At 41.2% G+C, this 18737-nt stretch overlaps 1 protein-coding gene across 1 annotated transcript in view; it reads right to left on the bottom strand.

Annotated features, from left to right (window-relative positions):
* The window catches only part of PPIL2 (peptidylprolyl isomerase (cyclophilin)-like 2), a 72594-nt gene that overhangs the window by 51482 nt on the left and 2375 nt on the right, over positions 1-18737 (bottom strand). The window contains exons 2-6 of the mRNA XM_009997705.1: positions 18602-18651; positions 17841-17886; positions 16899-16961; positions 16707-16758; positions 1357-1408 (exon numbers count right to left, since the gene is read on the bottom strand). Coding sequence (XP_009996007.1) covers positions 1357-1408; positions 16707-16758; positions 16899-16961; positions 17841-17886; positions 18602-18651 — 263 coding nt within the window. The remainder of the gene's footprint in view (positions 1-1356; positions 1409-16706; positions 16759-16898; positions 16962-17840; positions 17887-18601; positions 18652-18737) is intronic.

The following is an 18737-nucleotide window of genomic DNA, read 5'->3' as shown; positions in this document are numbered from 1 at the left end:
CAGGAATACCAGAGCAGAGACTGCTCGCAGTGACTGCAAAGACAGGAGAGGCAGCATTTTTACCAAAAACCGATCAGACAGAGGAAGATCTCTGATCTTCAGCACACAGATGCAAGTAAAAACTGAGGACTGTTTTTATCAATGCCATCAGAGCTGTAGGAAAGCTATTGCCACAAGGCACTGAGAGAAAGTTCAGAAGGGGATTTTGGGAAGTGGCATCAGGGTATGGCCCAACTGATTGACGGATACAGAAACATGCTGGTAAAATGTGAGGTCTCACTCCAGCTGCATAAAACAGAGCAAGTCACCATGTTTGCAGTTAAAGGAAAAGCAGAGCTGCTGAGGGAACACACTTGTTGATCTGGATAGAAGGTACTCAGCTAAGGAGGGATCCCTAAATAGAAGAAGCTGCAATATCTGAAGACCTTTTTATCAAACAGGTGAGAACAGAGAAGATGCTACATACTCAGCGACCAGTCTATATGTTAAGATTAAAATAAATGTTGCTGCTAGCCAGAAATGCAACATTGTACTATTCTTCTATTGTTGCATTCTCCCTTGACCTGTTAAGGACACAGCACGCACCTTTTCAAGGAAAAGGCTTTTGAAACACAGCATCTTTCAAAAATCTAGGCCACAGTGACTATTGACCATTTTTTAACACCTTGTTCTTGAGACAGATGGAACACAAAATGCAGAAGAAATAAGCCATCAGCTAGAGAAAAGACCTTGTAGTCTATGGACTTTGGTGAGATAAGGAGACAGACACTACAGGATTTTATTCCCACCTAATGCTTGCCACTCATTTCAAAGAAATCATTATCTGCCTTGTAAAAGATGAATTCATCTCCACTCTTTTATTCCTAGCATCATCTCTTAGATGGCAGATTTTGTATCTTTAACTCTGCAGAAGTAAAACCTAAGGTTGTTTTCCTGTGCACTGTTATTCATGAAACCCCATGTGTTCATTTAAGTCTGATGCATTTTTATCAACAAAAAGTTGCTCAAAACCAAGCAAGTAGCAAATATTGCCATAGGCAAGTTACAAAAAATATAATATATTCTAGAAATTTAGTCTTTTCTGAAATTTTTCCTTAAAGCAAACAGTACCTTACTGCAGTAGCAGCTATAGTAAAGTGAAATTGCTGAATAATTTACAGCTCCCCAGTGTAAAGAAAAACAGTAAGGGACCTTTACAGGTAAACATGTCACTCACAAGAAGCAGTTATTCTAGTCAAAAAATAAAAAGCATCTTAGAGAATACAAACTAGGTAACTTTACCACGAGTAAGACAAACATTTACTAAGGCACTCATTAAGAAAACAAAGAGAACCCACAGAACATCACTGCACTTACCTTCACTGTTCTTAGCAAAATTCAGCTTTATAAGTGATTTGGCATCTAGTTTCTGAAGAAAATGAAACATTAAAAAAAATAATCACAACAGAATCCAAACATTGAAACAAAGGGAAACTGTAACATTAGTGTTAATATATTACAAGTTGTCTGAAACATCAGAACCCTGGGAATTTAAGTCACAGACAAAAACAAGGCTCCCCGAGCCTGAGAACTGGGATATTTTTATGTGCAGTGCTGGAGTCTGACTCAGTACAATGCTAACCAGAGTGAATAAGCTCAACAAGTTGCACGACCACCTTAGCACAAACTGAAAGGGGAGTTTGCATGAAAATCTAAGAAGCAAAGATCACTGCTGCTGATTTGAGGTGATGATTCAGAAGGGACCTCAGATGAGAGCCATGAAGTCAGCAAACCATTTTGGCAATTGTCGAGGCTTGGGCCTAACATGACAGCAAAGAACCAGCCCCGTGGCCGCTCGCTCAGTTCTCCCCTCACACACTCTGGGATGAGGAGGACACAGCCCAACCTCCACCACTCTGCCTCTGCTCTTCATAGAATCATAGAATCATAGAATCTTAGGGGCTGGAAGGGACCTCGAGAGATCATCTAGTCCAACCCCCCTGCCAGAGCAGGGTCACCTAGAGTACATCACACAGGAACTCATCCAGGTGGGTTTTGAATGTCTCCAGTGAGGGAGACTCCACAACCTCCCTGGGCAGTCTGTTCCAGTGCTCTGTCACTCTTACAGTAAAAAAATTTTTTCGGATATTCACCTTGAACCTCCTATGCTCCAATTTACACCCATTACCCCTTGTCCTATCACTGGTCATCACTGAGAAAAGCCTAACTCCATCCCCCTGACACTCACCCCTTACATATTTGTAAACATTGATGAGGTCACCCCTCAGTCTCCTTTTCTCCAAGCTAAAGAGACCCAGCTCCCTCAGCCTTTCCTCATAAGGGAGATGTTCCACTCCCTTCATCATCTTCGTAGCTCTGCGCTGGACTCTTTCGAGCAGTTCCCTGTCCTTTTTGAACTGAGGGGCCCAGAACTGGACACAATACTCCAGATGTGGCCTCACCAATGCAGAATAGAGGGGGAGGAGAACCTCTCTTGACCTACTAACCACACCCTTTCTAATACACCCCAGGATGCCATTGGCCTTCTTGGCCACAAGGGCACATTGCTGGCTCATGGTCATCCTCCTGTCTACCAGGACCCCCAGGTCTCTTTCACCTACACTACTCTCCAGCAGTTCAGCCCCCAACCTGTACTGGGACATGGTGTTCTTCCCCAAATGTAAAACTCTGCACTTCCCCTTGTTGAATTTCATCATGTTTCTCCCCACCCAACTCTCCAACCTATCTAAGTCTCTCTGAATGGCAGCTTCTTTCTAACCACTCGCTCTGCTCAGGTTTTATATCGGTTCTTTCATATGTTAATGGCAGAGGCGCATCTGTTGTCCCTCTGATGGCTCCCTGGCTGGGTTTGGAGCTGGGGCAGCTCCTCAGCTTCTCACCGGAGCCGCCCCGGGGGGCCTTCCCTGATACCGAAAATCCCGCCAAAACAAATCAGCACCGCAGTCAAACTCACCACTTTTTCTGAAACAACTGTCGTTTTTCTTTTGCTTCAGAAAATGTGTAGTGGCACCCACAAGAGATAACTAGCAATAATGAAGAGAAACAGAGGCACGAACTCTCCAGAGAGGCACCTGGGGACATGAGGGGAATCCCAGGAGGGATCCTGGCCCAGCCAATCCCCAGGTAACAATTCCACAGCAGAATGAACCACGATGCAGCCGAGGCCGGGAGGTCCTGCACAAAATGAGGGCAACGTTCTCTAACTCCAGAGAGGACACCACAAATTAACCTAGTTCCTGCTCTCTCATGCTTCATCATAAGAATGTCTATGACATTCTTCTGCTGCCCTCACTCCAGAGGGATCTTCTAACATAGGGAGAGAAGAGCTATTAGGCTGGCGAACACTTCTGAACGATGAGGCTGCTTGCTCCCTCTCCACAGCCTTCCTAAGACACAAAAGCTGCAAGCACACCCAAAATAAGCGAGCCTTCAATAGCATGAGAGGGCAGGGTCACATATGCCAGACATTGCACAGAGTCAGTCTGTGATTCAGACACATCACTGGCATGGCAGGGCGTGCCCCCACTGGGGTCGCCACCAGCACAGCTCGAGATAACCCTGACTGGGATCATAAGAATGTCTATGACATTCTTCTGCTGCCCTCACTCCAGAGGGATCTTCTAACATAGGGAGAGAAGAGCTATTAGGCTGGCGAACACTTCTGAACGATGAGGCTGCTTGCTCCCTCTCCACAGCCTTCCTAAGACACAAAAGCTGCAAGCACACCCAAAATAAGCGAGCCTTCAATAGCATGAGAGGGCAGGGTCACATATGCCAGACATTGCACAGAGTCAGTCTGTGATTCAGACACATCACTGGCATGGCAGGACGTGCCACCACTGGGGTCACGCCACCAGCACAGCTAGGTAACACCTGACTGGGGCACGCAGCTGGAGACGAAGTCCAGCTCAGAAAGCTGCAAGGCTGAGTCAGGATCTCAGATACAAAAAAAACCCACAACCGAACTCTTTGATTGTATCAGCTGTCAGAGATAATTTCACTGCCAAATTGATGGTTAAAAGCACATATAGCACAGGCCTTTCAAAAGAAACAATTGGTTCTCTTCTCAAAACAGGCACCTGAGCAGATTAGGGAGGTTTTTATAACCCAGACAGCTTTTTATAAACAGCTATGGCTGGCAATCTACCAGCTGCAGTGCCAACACTGCTGCTTCAATCATTACAGCAAAGAGCAACAACAAAATTATGAGAAACTAAGTCAGTGGGCTTTTTCTGCCTAATCAAAATTCGTATTTGTGGTTCAGAGAGTACTATGACAGATGGACTCATTCGTTTATAGGAAGACACTTCTCAAATTGTTTTCAGCTGACTGGCAGGTTCATTTCTTTAATTTATTAGCAAGAGAGTAATGAGGGTTGATAGGAATAAGATTGGAAGGAAAGGAGGAGGCCAGGTTAGGTTATATTTAGTTAGGCGATGGAAGGAGAGTGTTACTGTTTTTCTTTAAGTGGATTCTCAAAAAAACCCCCAACAAACCAACAACCAAACCCCAACATCTGCACACTGCTGATGACAGCAAAGGCAATGGCATCTTCTGAAAGGACTAAGTGAATGCAGAGCTTTATTCATTTATTTATCTTCTAACTAGAACAAAATTGTCAAAGAAATAGTAGGGGAACTGCAGAGTTGCCAAAATGAACATATGATCCTGGACAGATCTGTTCAACCTAAACAACTTATTAACACAAAGCAGCATCCATCTGTGCACATGTTGTGCAATAGTCCAAAAATTATGTTCCAGAAAAAGCTTCTTTAGAAATACAACCACTGGAAACATTGCTAATTTGAAGAAAGGCCTTTAAATTATCCTTCTGGCAGAGCTGTGCTGTTCCTTAAACATATGAACAGATCAACTTTAAACAAAAATGGAAACATTTCCCTAAGAAACAGTTGAGCATGATTTAAGATTCAGATTTATACCTTGACAGAAATTTAGTGGAAAAGACAGACTAAACTGACTCTAAAGGTAGAACGTGTGATGTATTGTTAGAAGCGCTGCCAAGCCCTCGGACTTTTACTCCGTACCCAGGGAAAATAGTATGGTATTTCAGGTCATATCTCTCTATAATATGGGAAGACATTAGTTTTCAGCATCAGTTACTCATGGTGCATCAGCTGCTCATGCTGGCATCTGCTCCCCACTGAGACCAGCACTTAAACAGTCTTTTATGTCAACAGTAAATTAAAAGAAAACACATTATTTTCATATAGGAGTTGAAATACGTGCACTGCTGAAGTCTTTTTCCAGGAGGAGAACTCTATATTGAAGTACTGTATCAACATTCCTAACTTTTATTGCTGCAGACTGGCCTCCTGTCAAGCTTGTGTTGAAGAAGTGACCTTGGCATGTCAGCTCAGCCCTTTGGAGCAGCTCTGCACTTCAGCTTAGCTGGCAACAGCTTCGTGCCCGAGCACTCCCATGCTGTATCAGGAGGGAACTTCCCACTACTGATAAAGGATGTTGTTTGTGCAATGTATTTATGAAAAAAAGGGATGGAAACAGACTGAGAGTTGTACATGAGAAAATATGTGGGGGAAAAACAATGAGGGCAACACCACAAAAATATCTGGAGAAGCTGATTAACATGTCTAATGCATGGAAAGACAAGAGGGGGAATTTAGTGTTTTGTTAAAGGAAAACTTTGGAGCATCAGAAGAGCAAAACCAAGCAATGATCTGCTAAGAATTGCCATGGCCTCACAAAGGCAGCTCAGTGCCAAGACCAGACAACAGTAGAGGAGAGAGCCCAGCCCGCATGCCAGGACTTCAGTAGGTCCAGTTTTGAAAGACCTACATGTCACACAAGAAACTATGAAAGAACATGATACAGAACACCTGTCTTTTTTTTTTTTTACCACTCTCAACTTCTTAATTTCATATGCAAGGTTATCTTGCATGTGGGTGAATTTGCTTTTATTTATTCTCCATCAAAACTCAATGTTTTCCAAGCAACATCACATAGTTTGTTGCCATGGAAATGACCATTATGCCACAAACAGGCATCAGCCTTCACAAGAAGAGACAGCAGGAGTGAATGAGTCCTAAAATGAGTTAAAGTGCTTGTTTTCATGTATTTCTTATTACTAATAAAGCATAAGAGAGCTCAAATACTGCATACACAGCTTAATTTCAAAACTATTTCAACCCGAGTTTCCCCAACACACACCTACCATCCAGTTTCAGCCAATCTACAGTGAAGAAAGCAAGGAAAAAATGTTTATTAAAAACATATGATGTCATTAAAATTCTAAATTCTTAATGAAAATGAAAGGCCACAAGCATGCACCACTTCCCCTAAACAGAAATAAGAGCTGCATATTCACTTCTAAAAATATTTTATACAAGAATACTGGAAAGCAGATGCATTTCACGGCACGTAGTGCCAGCTGCTCCACAGCAAGGAAGGGCTAAAATAACAAACCCACAATACATGCAAGCTCTTTTCTCAGCTGACTCCTCTCTCACAGGCACACTCCGACAAAGGCAGCCAAGGCTACTTTTGGCCATGACCTACTTTCTTGCAGCAGTGAGAAGCCTCACTGCCCTGCATGCTCTCATCTGGCAGCTGCCAGCCCTCGCTCCTGCGGGATCCCAAAGGGCAGCACCCTTTATTGATACCCAAAGCAGAGGTTATTCCCACGCGTAGGTTAGTGGGGCACTGTGGCAGCTCGAGGACGAAGCGCGCCGATTGTTTCGAATTAAATCACCCACTGTCATCACCCTGTGTCTTGTGAAGATATGACCTACAATCCCCACACAGCCATTAGTTACACTCTCTGAATCTCTTTGGTCTGTGGCTGCATGTTCTTCTTGTTAATGAGGCTCTGACCCTGTTGGATACGTACCAGCCTGAAAAGCAATCAAAATGGGCTCATTTTTTTCTCTACCCACACATGGGTAGAGATGGTGACGTGCAGCAAAGGTTGTATTTAGTAAATACAGACTTTCCCACTCTATCAACAGTAACTGAGTTAGTGTTAAAATGTTTAACAGTCGGGGATCGGACATGCTTCCGAATGGCCTCTGGCAGGAACACATCATAATCCAGTGAAGCTATTATAGGTAAAAAAATTAGGTGTCATATCTGAACTGGCAGAGAACACCGGGACAAAATCAGCTATGGTATGGCTATTTGGTAGGTTCTCATCTCACCAAATAAGCAACACAGAGTCACCTCAAACAGAAGAAAAAGCCAAACCATATATATACCAGTATTAAAACACAATGTTTTCTACCAAATTTAGCTTAACAGCAGCAAATAAATTTTGTATTAAATTCTTTAGTTCCTTTGAAGACAAGACCTGGTACTCTTTGTATACAACTTTATATTTTAAGAAGCCCTTTTATAATTTTCCCTGCTATAAAACCTCCAATAAAGATGGGGATATGAATTGAATGAATAGTACTGGAGTAACTCCATGGATAATGTTACTTCTTTCAGATCTTGTAAATGGATTTAATGATGATAAAAGATACCAGAAATCCTAAACAAGTCTACATTATGGGAATGTAATTGGAAACAGCAGTGCTGTTTAAAAAGATAACCCATCTTCATGTAGTTTCATATATAACGAAAAATTTGGGGTCAGCAGCCAAGGGGCCAGAATAGTCTCATGATTCAAGGTTTCACCTCTATGTTCAGTCCAACAGCAAAAATGCTAGATATTTATCACACTCTTAGATGAAGCTGCTGTTTAACTGCAGCTTTCATCTACTACTGAACTGGCATGGAAATGGACACAAAAGATCTTCCATTACACACTTCCAGACCACTGTTATTTCCATATTTAAACTTTAATTAAACTGACACCATATGGTCACCAAATCCTTGTCCAGAGAATCATAAAGATATGCTTGATAACACATATGGCTCACAGATACTAGCAATAACATTGCTCTATCAAAGAGCACATTAACAGAAATTACCAGCGGAAAAGGACGTGTAGTTCCATGGGCAAGGTTAAATCTGGAGTCCTAATGCAGTCAGAAGTCTATCAATCCAGAGACTCACATGATTAATGGAAAATAAAACTTTGCAGGAGCATCAAAAAGCTAATCTCCAATTTTAGTGAAAAACAGGCAAGTGAGGATCTGTGGGAAACCTCATGCTGCATTTCATTTAATGCTAAAGTGTGTCACAGCTGCTAGTTTTTCAAGTGTCACAATCACAAAACCCCATCCAAAGTGCACACTTCCTCCAAAACAAGGAAAAGGCAAAAAAGAGACCATCTGTTCAGTCTGTAAAACCTAGATGTAAATACTTTTTGCTGTAAGGGAAATAATGCGATAGGAATAATGCTAGACACATTTATCTACCTGTGTCCAGAACTGGCTTACTGGGTAGAACAAAGCCCATCACCACAATTCCCATCAGCAAGGTATGAAGGAGGCACAGCAGCTTGGCCAGTGACACCTGCTTTTATACAGCACTCGAACACTAAATCTAGGCAAATCTCATCTTCTTCACCCCACTGTCTCTCAAAGATACAGGGAACTGAAAAATAAATCCCTCTTTCAGGATTGATAAAAGCTAACTCTTCCTGGTGCTGGCTGCACTGCTGTGAAACACACAGGCACAGCTTTGGAAGAGACACAACCAACTATCCACCAGTAACAAAGCAGAGTGAGAAAGTTTCAGAAAACCCAGTAAAAAAGGAGTCATCTCCAGGTCATCAGCCTCACTGGAACCTTCATTCACTTGACCCTTTCTGTGTGTTATGACCATTTCCATTTATGACACATGATTTTCTGATCATTCCTCTGGGCAGAAATTATGTCCTCATACGTTTCTATCCAGGGGCCTTGAAAATTTATGGTCACTAGTCAAATATTAACTCATTGCAACTGTTGACTAAAAGCTAATAATTTCTAAAGCAAATGAGGTAAGACGACACGGTTCAGTTGCTGCATACTGAAGAGTTCATCTCATTGAAAGGGGATTCTGGGCATTTGAGCAGCAGCCTGTGTCTGCTGCCCCCAGGCAAAAATGCACCTGGAGACAGATGCTTAATGATGATGGCTGTAACCACTCGTGCCTGAAAGCTTGATACAGACCACAGAAATACTAGCAGCAACATTCAACTGGAAATAAAACAAAAAAAACAAAAACAAAAAAAAAAAAAACAAAAAAAACAAAAACAAAAAAAAAAAAAACAAAAAAAACAAAAACAAAAAAAAAAAAAACAAAAAAAACAAAAACAAAAAAAAAAAAAACAAAAAAAACAAAAACAAAAAAAAAAAAAACAAAAAAAACAAAAACAAAAAAAAAAAAAACAAAAAAAACAAAAACAAAAAAAAAAAAAACAAAAAAAACAAAAACAAAAAAAAAAAAAGGGAGAAGCAAAACCCACTGCTCCTCCTGGCTAACTCTTATTTATAAATAAAAGTACCTGCTTCTGAAATGACCCAAGCTACTAAGAGAAAACGCAAGACTATCACATTCTGAAGCCACCCTTCATGTCTCACCACACACACTGAAACTGTTTTCTGTCTTACACTATCATGTGTAATAATATGGCAAATGATTATAGAAGTATTTCAGGAGGAGATTAGAAAATATTCCCACCACTGTAGCAGGCATTCACTCAGCATTTACTGTGTATGATTAAGACTCTCTTCAAAGAAGATAAATTAAATTTAAACAGATGTGGAGAAGGACAACTGTGATGATTTAGAATATAGAGAACTCGAAGGCAGAAGAACATCTGACAGGAAAATACACGTCCCAGCAAGAAACTGTCAAAAAAGCACTAAATTCCTCTGAACCGAATACACAGCTGTAAACACTGAGAGACCTGCACAATCTTGGCACACATTCAAGAGACTAAGCTGGTCAAACCCAAAATTTTCAGAAGATATCTATCAGAGGAAAAACCACCAGAAGAACCTCTCAGCAGTCATGGCAGGCAGAAAGCAAAGCGGTTCAAGACAGAGCAGGCAGTTTGCAAAGCAGCCTGAGAGAGAGCTGCAGACATCAGAGAGTCTTCCAGTTTTCTGTTCTGACCATCTCACCCTTCTTTCTGCTACACATCAAAACCAACTAAGCGGGATTTGTCTGAATCATTTTTTGAACAACAAAGCTTCCCTTGGTTTTATTTCTGTATGCTTTGTTCTCTGCTCTGTAATGACCTATTACTCACCCAGAACTACACCGTATTTCCACTTCTCACTGAAAGATTTCTTACAAATAAACAAGAACAGAATCTCCCTCCTTCACTTCAAATGTAGAGGAAAAAATATGGCAAGTTTAACAAAAGGGGGAAAAAAGGGGCAATTGACATTTAAACCTATGCAATACCTGAAGATTTGACTGAGTTGCATTGGACAAATTCATAAATAAACTTCCATTTCAAAGCTGAGGATGTGCCAACTTCTTCTGACATGTATGTGAAAAGCATTCCTTACAGAAGAATTTAAATTCTCATTTTGACATCAGTCATGCTACAGCCAAATGAGATCTGAAGTTACTGATCCACCTAAATCATCACTCAGTTCCAAAGCCCCACAGAGAAAACATAGCAGATTATTTGGATTTCAGGTGCTGTCCTTTGATGTTGGGAAAAAACCCCAACCCGAAACAATGAAGGGGGGGAAATGTTTCACTCCTGAATTTTTCTATATAATTAAAAATATCCCTATTGTTCAAACTATTTTGCTCTTAATTAGATAGTCCCAACTCTCTAGATAGGGAAAACAGATGTGGAGATAGCCTGCCCACAGAGGGCTGCAAAGCCTTTTCCTCTCACTATTTTGTAATTAGACAAAAAATGAAAATACCCAGAGTAAACCTAATCTATTTGGAAATGGCAAGTGCAAAGAATACTTTTCATGAAAAAAAAATGAAAAGTCACAAGGAGAATCTGCTTCCTGCTGCAGTTTGCCATCTTTAGAAGACCATCAATATCCCAAGGTAGTATTACTACCATGCTGCAGAAAAGGTCTAGACAAGCTCTCTAAAAATGCATCCCATTGAACATTATCTACAGCTATTACATTTTCCTGACAATGTATTCCAACAGCAGCTATTGCTATGCTGGCATTAAAGAGGTGACCTTCAAACCACAGATCCTTGTCTGATGACATCCATTATTTGCTGCTCGTTATCTAGAAACACACCTGGAATAACACAATTAAAGCAGCAACCTGCAGTAAATTACCACACAGACCATATGAACAGAGTTAAAAGCCGTGGTGACTGTTGATTTAGCCAACTCAGGTCACCTGAAACTTGAACTTATACTCTCCCCTGTTCAAGCTAGAGACCCATTCCACTCAACTCAGTGTTGGATAACTTCTGTTTGTGGTCTTGATCTCTCCACCTCTGATTCAGACACGTGCAAACCTCATGTGACCCACTTACAGGCACTTGTTCCTGAAACACATGGGCCCAGTACTGATTATAGGACAGAGGTGGGGAGCAATCTGCAGAGAACTAAAGCTTTGGCTGAAACTTAACCTGTACTTTAACATCTGTTCCTACAGTACTTGGTATTTCTCACACTCCTGACAAGATGCAGTTTCTTTATTTGGAATACTGCAAAAGAAGAAAAAAATACCTATGTCCTCTTTCTCACTGTGTTGACTTCTTGGGTGAAGACACAATTATCAGTGTTTTTTATTTCTGTATCTGTGCTTTCAAAACACATGCATGGTAAAAACACTTATGTTTAAGGAAATTTCACCTTTGCTCTAATTTCTGCATCCTTTTCAGGCAGGATTTCCCTTATTTAGACAGCTAAAGACTTTTTTAGTGCGTAAAAATGTGCTGTTTGTTTATAAAGTGGGATTAATAAATTCAGTGGTAAAAAAAAGTAATCATCTCCATATCCTCTCCATTAACCTGGTCAGCAAGCTTCTCTCACTGCAAGACCAGCAACTGATTTCTGTGAGACTGACTGAAATCTAGTTAATTAAATTGAAAAGGAATCATGTTTTCACAATCAAATGAAGTAACTATTGTCACCAGCATTAGGTAGAAGAATTAGCTGACAAATGTATGTAAGAAATGTATTTAAGAATGACTTTCCAAAGTTCTGAAATTACAGACTTTAGTGCAATTTTTCTTTTTTAGTGTGAAGAGTTAACTGACTTTGAAAGTGCCTGTCATTATTCAGCCAAGAATTATTCTACCAACCTTATTTCAATTAAACAATTAGAAAATGGGCACTGCTTACATTCCTAAGTGAGCAGTGCTGGAGGGAGCAGGTGTCCACTAAAGGCTCTGTTATTGCTGCAGGGCATCACAGGTACAAGATGTGAGTTCTCTGGGTGCTTCCAAAGCATGGATCAGACAGGCTTACTGTATGAGGAAGGCAGCTGTACCACCACAATTATTTGATCATAGTAGTCATAACCTCACCTCAAGTTATTTTTATTTGGTAAATACAGGATTAAGAGTGTGGAAGAACAATAGCAAATATTTATCTTGTACACAGAGCAAAACTTTGGGTACAACACTCTCTTTTAAGAAGACAGATGGTCCTACTTGGAAAACCCAGCAATTTTCAGCCTGTCAACTCCAAAGTTAAGTCCTCATTTTCCATGTAGTGGCTGTGCCTTTTACAGCTTCTTTATATGCCCCAGTCTCCTTTATGCAGTTATCTTCAAAGGCAGCTCAAGCAAAAGGCTTTCCCAACCTCAAAAAAATCCTCACAATGTATAAAAATTTTCCTATTTAGCCGAGTAAGAAGCACTTAGGAAAAAGCTCTCTCTGGTCTGTAGGTCTAGATCCTAACCTTGCATGAGACAGGGCACAACAGAAATGTGACTCCTACTCTCGTACATCCACCACGCATCCTCAGGTCTCTCAGACATAACTTAAACCCAAGCTAAATGAACTCAACTGAATCCTGTTAGCCCTTCAAGGCAGACAGATGCAACAGCTGCACGTGGCCCCCAACACTAGGGTTGCCTCTCTGGGCTCTGCAGGATCAGCAGAGACATGGGTTTTAGTTTGCTCTGAAAAATGCAGAGACAATTCTCACAAGAACCCTCTGTACCAGTTTTAAAACAAATGCACTTAAAACACTCACAAAATAGACTTTGGACTAAAGCCTTAGAAGCAAACACTAGAGATGAATCAACTTTCAACTGCCCAGAAGAACCAAATTCCCAGAGAAAAGGGGGAACAAGGGACAAAACACCATAGCTATTTCTGGGACAAGGGGAGAGATATTTGCCCAAGGATACAGAGCCAGTCTTGAACAGAGCTGAAGTACACCACGATAGTCTGGCCTGCCCACATGCAGTTAGAATGCTACCAAACCGGAGTGAAAAAAATAGGTATCTATATCAGAAACATCACAGTGCAAAGGAGAAAAATAGCTCAGCCTACATATAACATATCCATGCAGCAAAGAATGGAATTCCTTGAAATTCCTGTCAAAAGGCACTCTGCTACCTTCATGCAGATCTATCATCTGTTCATATTTGAGATTCCAACAAACCAGACATGCTGTGACCAATCTCATTTCTTGGAAACAGGTAGTCCTGAGCCCAGCTGGCTGACTTGTGTGGGCATGCTGGTCACTGCTGTCATATCACTGCTACATGAAATGTTCTGGCAAGCTTGCAACTATCTTCAAGCCCAAGAAGCCAAAGTACTGTTCTCAGTAAAAAGGAATGAGCTAACTATGACTCTATTCCCTCTATTTTATGCAATTTTCATGTAAACATAAGCTAGGGCAGTGTCCTGACAAAGCTGAAAAAAAAATTAAATGAGCCAATGCCATCTGACAGGCTGTAACTCAGCTGCAAGAGATTCACAGTTTCTTCCAAGATTATTGGTGTAGTAACAGAAGCATTTTTTACAGCAAAGCATTATTAAAAAGGAGAAAAAATAATTCAAGGCTACTTTCTGGAATAGCTCATGGAAAAGTCTAGACAAAAGACAAAGGTGACTTTTTTCTCCTAAATGGACTGCACCTCAGGGGAACATTTGAAAAAGCAAGGAAAAATAAACCGTTAGGAAGTATAAGGAAGGAAAGTATAAATAAATAAATAAAATATATGTAAGAATAACTGTCATCTTGGCATTGCAAAATGTATTTAAAAAGGAAGGCTGGTCCTATAGTTTGAGACTCAGAAAAATCTGAGAAGTCACTTGTAGGTCAGTTCACAAACATCCAATTAATACAGGACTAGCACAGTGCTACCCTCTGGGAGCACTGTGGAGATAAATACATTAATGATTGCAAGGCTCTCCAATTCTCCACTGAGGAGCCCACTTCAGAAACAAGACAGCTAGACAGAATTAGTTAGTACCAGGAATGCACCATTAACAACTCTGCTTCCAAGTAGCCTATTGACTTCTCCAAAACATTTGGCCTGTTGCAAATCATAAATACAGAAGGACAAGCCACAAAGGATTTCATTATAATTTTTAACTTTAGGAAAAAAAAAAAAAGGAAAAATTCTCCAGAGCCTCATCACCAATGACAAATCATCAATCTCTGCAAAGTTACTTCACAAGTCCCCATACAAAACATGGCAGTGCAGCAAATCTGGCTCAAGTCCTCTTTAAACAAACTCTGAGTCCTATTAAGTCACCAACTCATTAGAGAAAATATTTTCTAGTTTCCACAATGAGCAAGCTGTACAAGTAACAGAGGGTACACACACAAAGACAGGTTAAACAGAGGGCAGTACAGTCTAGAGATGGCAAAGCTCAACTCATTCACTTCCTATGCCAGTTACTCTGCCCTGTGCCAGCACCCCCTTCCTGCTAAACACCATCTTTCCCTTCTGTAAAGCAGAGCTAGTCCTCTGGGAAACAAAGGCTAAACTACAACATTTCCTTCAACCCCACTCTTCAAGTTAATAATTCTGCAGGGATGGATTCAGCAGGGCTGTGTGCTGTTCTAGAGAGCAAGCATCTCCTTTTTCTTCCAACCGGTCTGAACGCCTTTGTCCCGTGGAGGACAGAGATGTTCAGCACTAGCCCCACTCTGAATACAAGGGAAGAAAAAAAGCTCCCTAAACATAGCAACACAGAGGAAAATGGGATGCATGTTGAGAAGAGCTGGAGGTACACTGCAGATCAACTACAGAAGCACAAGTCTGGGTAAACAAATAGATCTCAGACTATTTGAGCATTTATGTTCCACCAAGTATCTTCTGCACAATCTCCCTTCTCTGTGTTACACAAGAGACACGTTACAGCGTTACACTGCCAGGCACGTTACACTTCTTGCTTAGCATTTACCCACAGTAATTTTAAACCACATCACGCTTCACAGTCTGAAATGAGAACAGGTGTCATGGAGCTGCTCTGAGTGAAAAAAAAAATCACCTGGCAGCACCCCAAAGCTCCCAACAAATGCACAGAGCAGGAAGGTGGTGGGAGGGTGGGGAAAACAAATGAAATAACTGTAATTCCATTCCTTCTCAACAATATATTGGCCTGTTCACGTTTGAAGAAAGACCTTCAATCATCTCTCCACCACACAAACACACCTGTAGTTTGCTATGATGGGGATAGTGAGTCTCAGACTCAGCTCGTGCTCAGAGTCTGGAATGCTGCATCTGTATTTAGTTTCTCCTCGTATCTCTCTCTGGGAACATCTTTAATCAAACACAAGATGTTTCAAAGGTAATCTCATCCCACAAAGCCATCTGCAAGCCAAGCAACAATCCTGTGCATTGCCTGCCACCTAATGCTCGGGAAAGTAACTGCACTTACTGAAGGCTAAGACAACGTTCAGTAGATGACTTCAGCTGAAACTTTTCCTCTCTGCCTTCACAAACAATGCATTCCCTTCTAACACACCAGAAAAAAATAATTCCAACAATTAAATATTTCCAGTATTTCATATTTATCTGGTGCTTTACAACTCCACACTACTACAGAAAGTATCCCTTCACAATCAGTATTTATGGAGGAAAAATAAAAAAAGGGTGGGGAAAAACCACTCAAAGAGGAGCTGATCATAAGTGTGAAATCCCAGTCTCACATTGAACTATCACGACAGAGGCAGGTCAGAAGCTTTCTGAAATCTATTGTCCAGATAACTTAAAAGATTTTTCAGTTTAAGCTTACCATTCATAATATCACCTATTAATCTCTAATCTGCATATAGCCAAATACACCTTGGTTAGAAAACTTCCAAGTTTAACCACAGATGGAGAGGTGAGCTTGCCAGCCCACAGTTCTGCTCACATGAGGCAGCAGCACAAAGTCCTTCCCAGCACTGACCAGCCAGGCTTTCTGGGCATCACTAGCAGTAACAAAAGAGCTTGTAGTTCCATCTACACAGATTTTAATTATGCCATGTCTGTAAGAAAGGCAAGAAATCTTGGGATTTTATATAAATGAACAGCATATTTCCTCTGCCATATTATTTACAATTCAATGTAAAAAAAAAAAAAAAAATTAAAATATAATGCTTTTCTCTTTCTTCCACACACAGTCTGAGGCTAATTATTTTCTACCACAAAGACCATTAGCAGGATCACAGTGAGGAGACAGCAGGTTTCAAGTCTAGAAGCCCTTTTTTTTTTTTTTTATAAGCTAAAAGGAGATCCCTAATAAATCTCTACACTAATTTCAGTGTAGAAAGCTGATCTCATAAAAGCACTCCCATTCAACTGCTTTGGCTTTTATTTAGGCATTTTTGTTTCTCCCACATATTAAACAGGAAAATGAACATAAGAGAAGCATTCCATGTGAGTGCACCCATCATTACTTACCTCTCCTGTGATTGGATTTGTTCCGTATTTCTTTATCCAAGGAACAATGCTCCTGAAAATAGAAGGGATATCAGAAATCTGTTCTTTTAATGGGCATGAGTATTTTTTCAAACTGCTAAGACCAAATGATGGCTACACAGCTGTAACTGAGCAGCTGAGCAACACAAAAGTAAAGTACAGACAGTAACTTACAGTATATCAAAGACTGTCCCATCTGGTGTGCAAACTGGGTACTCAAATGGCTGCAGAGACAAACTAGAAGAAAAAGCACAAACTCCCTTTAGCAAAATCACCTGGAAATCATGATGACAGAAGCAAATACTGTTTTGTTGATTCACTTACACATTAAAGCAAGGTCTATACCAATGAAAACACTGAGTGGCTGCCGATCTCCACTACCTGATTCTACCTAAGTTAGGTTAACAACAAAATATGTGAATGGAACTGCTGCAGTCCAGTCACTTGTAGCTGCCAGCACTCACAGCCCCAGGGGCATCTGCTGCAACACCTCTCATTACCATGTCTGGCCCCAACAGCACAAAAGACAGTTCAAGCAGAAATACTCACTGTCTTTGCACTGAAATGGGCAAAGGAGCAGGGATGCTTCCATACCCACTCAGCTTTTATCCAGGCAGCAGCAGCTGTAGGAGTGGATATTAACTTCCTGAACTACTTGATTTACATGAGGATTTGTAACCCACCTCTACCAACTCACTTATTTCACTCTAGCACTTCAGGTAGTAAACTATAAATACAATAAATTAGCATAAATATTGCTTCAGTCTATCTAATCACTGCCTCAGAAAGACGAATGGTTGACCAAGCATATTCTGACCATGGAAAAGTGGTTTCAAGCCTGGATTACACAGACTTGAAGGACTAGAATGTAAGCAATAATTGCTCTAAATTACTTTTTCATTTAGTTTAGCCATCAGATTCAACTCTGTAGACATCAATAATGGAAGGTGTAACTGCTGCTTCTGCTCTTACTGAATTTTTTCTTGCTGCATTACTATCACAGCAGGCACAAGTCAATGAAAGTAACTTCCTCAGAGGAACATGGCTTCTGTAATAGTTCACCATCAACAGACTGATGGGTCATTTAATAATGATAACGTAAATCTGTTGTCTTACCTGCAGTGATCAAATGACAAACGTCTAAAATTAGTTCTTGGAAGGTCTGTTTATGGAAAAAAAACAAACCCAAACAACAGGACTTTAATAAATATATAGTATTCTAGGTGACAAACATTTGAAAGTTCCTTTTGGTACACAGATTGTGACAAATTTACTGATGACAAGGATACAGCAGACCTTGCAAAACTAACTAAAACCAGGGTTCTGCAGAGCACAAGAATGGTCTCAACTGAAATTAAATAATCAGAAAAAAAGTCAAAACAGGTCTGACAGACTGACAGCACTGACTGTAAAGCTGATAATTAACACTGTAGCCACCAGCCCTACTCATGGGTACAGGACTTGAAGGCAGGCACGGATCATCTGGCTGTTAAACCACCTGTTTCTTGCTGTGGAAACCCCATCCCTAGAAGTGTTCAAGGCCTGGTTGGATGGGACTTTGATCAATCTGGTCTAGTGGGAGGTGTCCCTGCCTATGCAAATGGGGCAGATTTAGATGATCTTTAAGATCCCTTCTAACCCAAACCAGTCTGTGATTCTGTGATTCCAACCCAAACCAGTCAGCGAGTCTATGATTCTCTGGTTCTGCCGTTGCCATTAGCACCACCCACGTCAGGACCTCCAGCTGCACAGCCCCGGGGTTCAGAAGAGCCCAGACCCCCTGCAGAACCCGAGGCACGCCCTGCTCACTTCAGCAGCCACCCCGAATTCGCTGACCCCACTCCAGTCAGTTCGGGGGGCACCCACCACCCCTTTACCTGCTTTCTTGCCCCCGTAGAACTGCGTATACTCCGCACACGTGATGTACCTGCAGAGACAGCGGGGGATCACTCAGAGGGGCCACTCACCGGCACCGCAGCCCCCCGGGCCTCCCCCAGCCCTCCCTGCAGGCCC

Source organism: Chaetura pelagica, unplaced genomic scaffold, assembly GCF_000747805.2.
Source record: "Chaetura pelagica isolate M959 unplaced genomic scaffold, ChaPel_1.0 scaffold45, whole genome shotgun sequence".
Taxonomy (NCBI): Eukaryota; Metazoa; Chordata; class Aves; order Apodiformes; family Apodidae; genus Chaetura; species Chaetura pelagica.
This window is presented reverse-complemented; position numbering and strand designations above follow the sequence as displayed.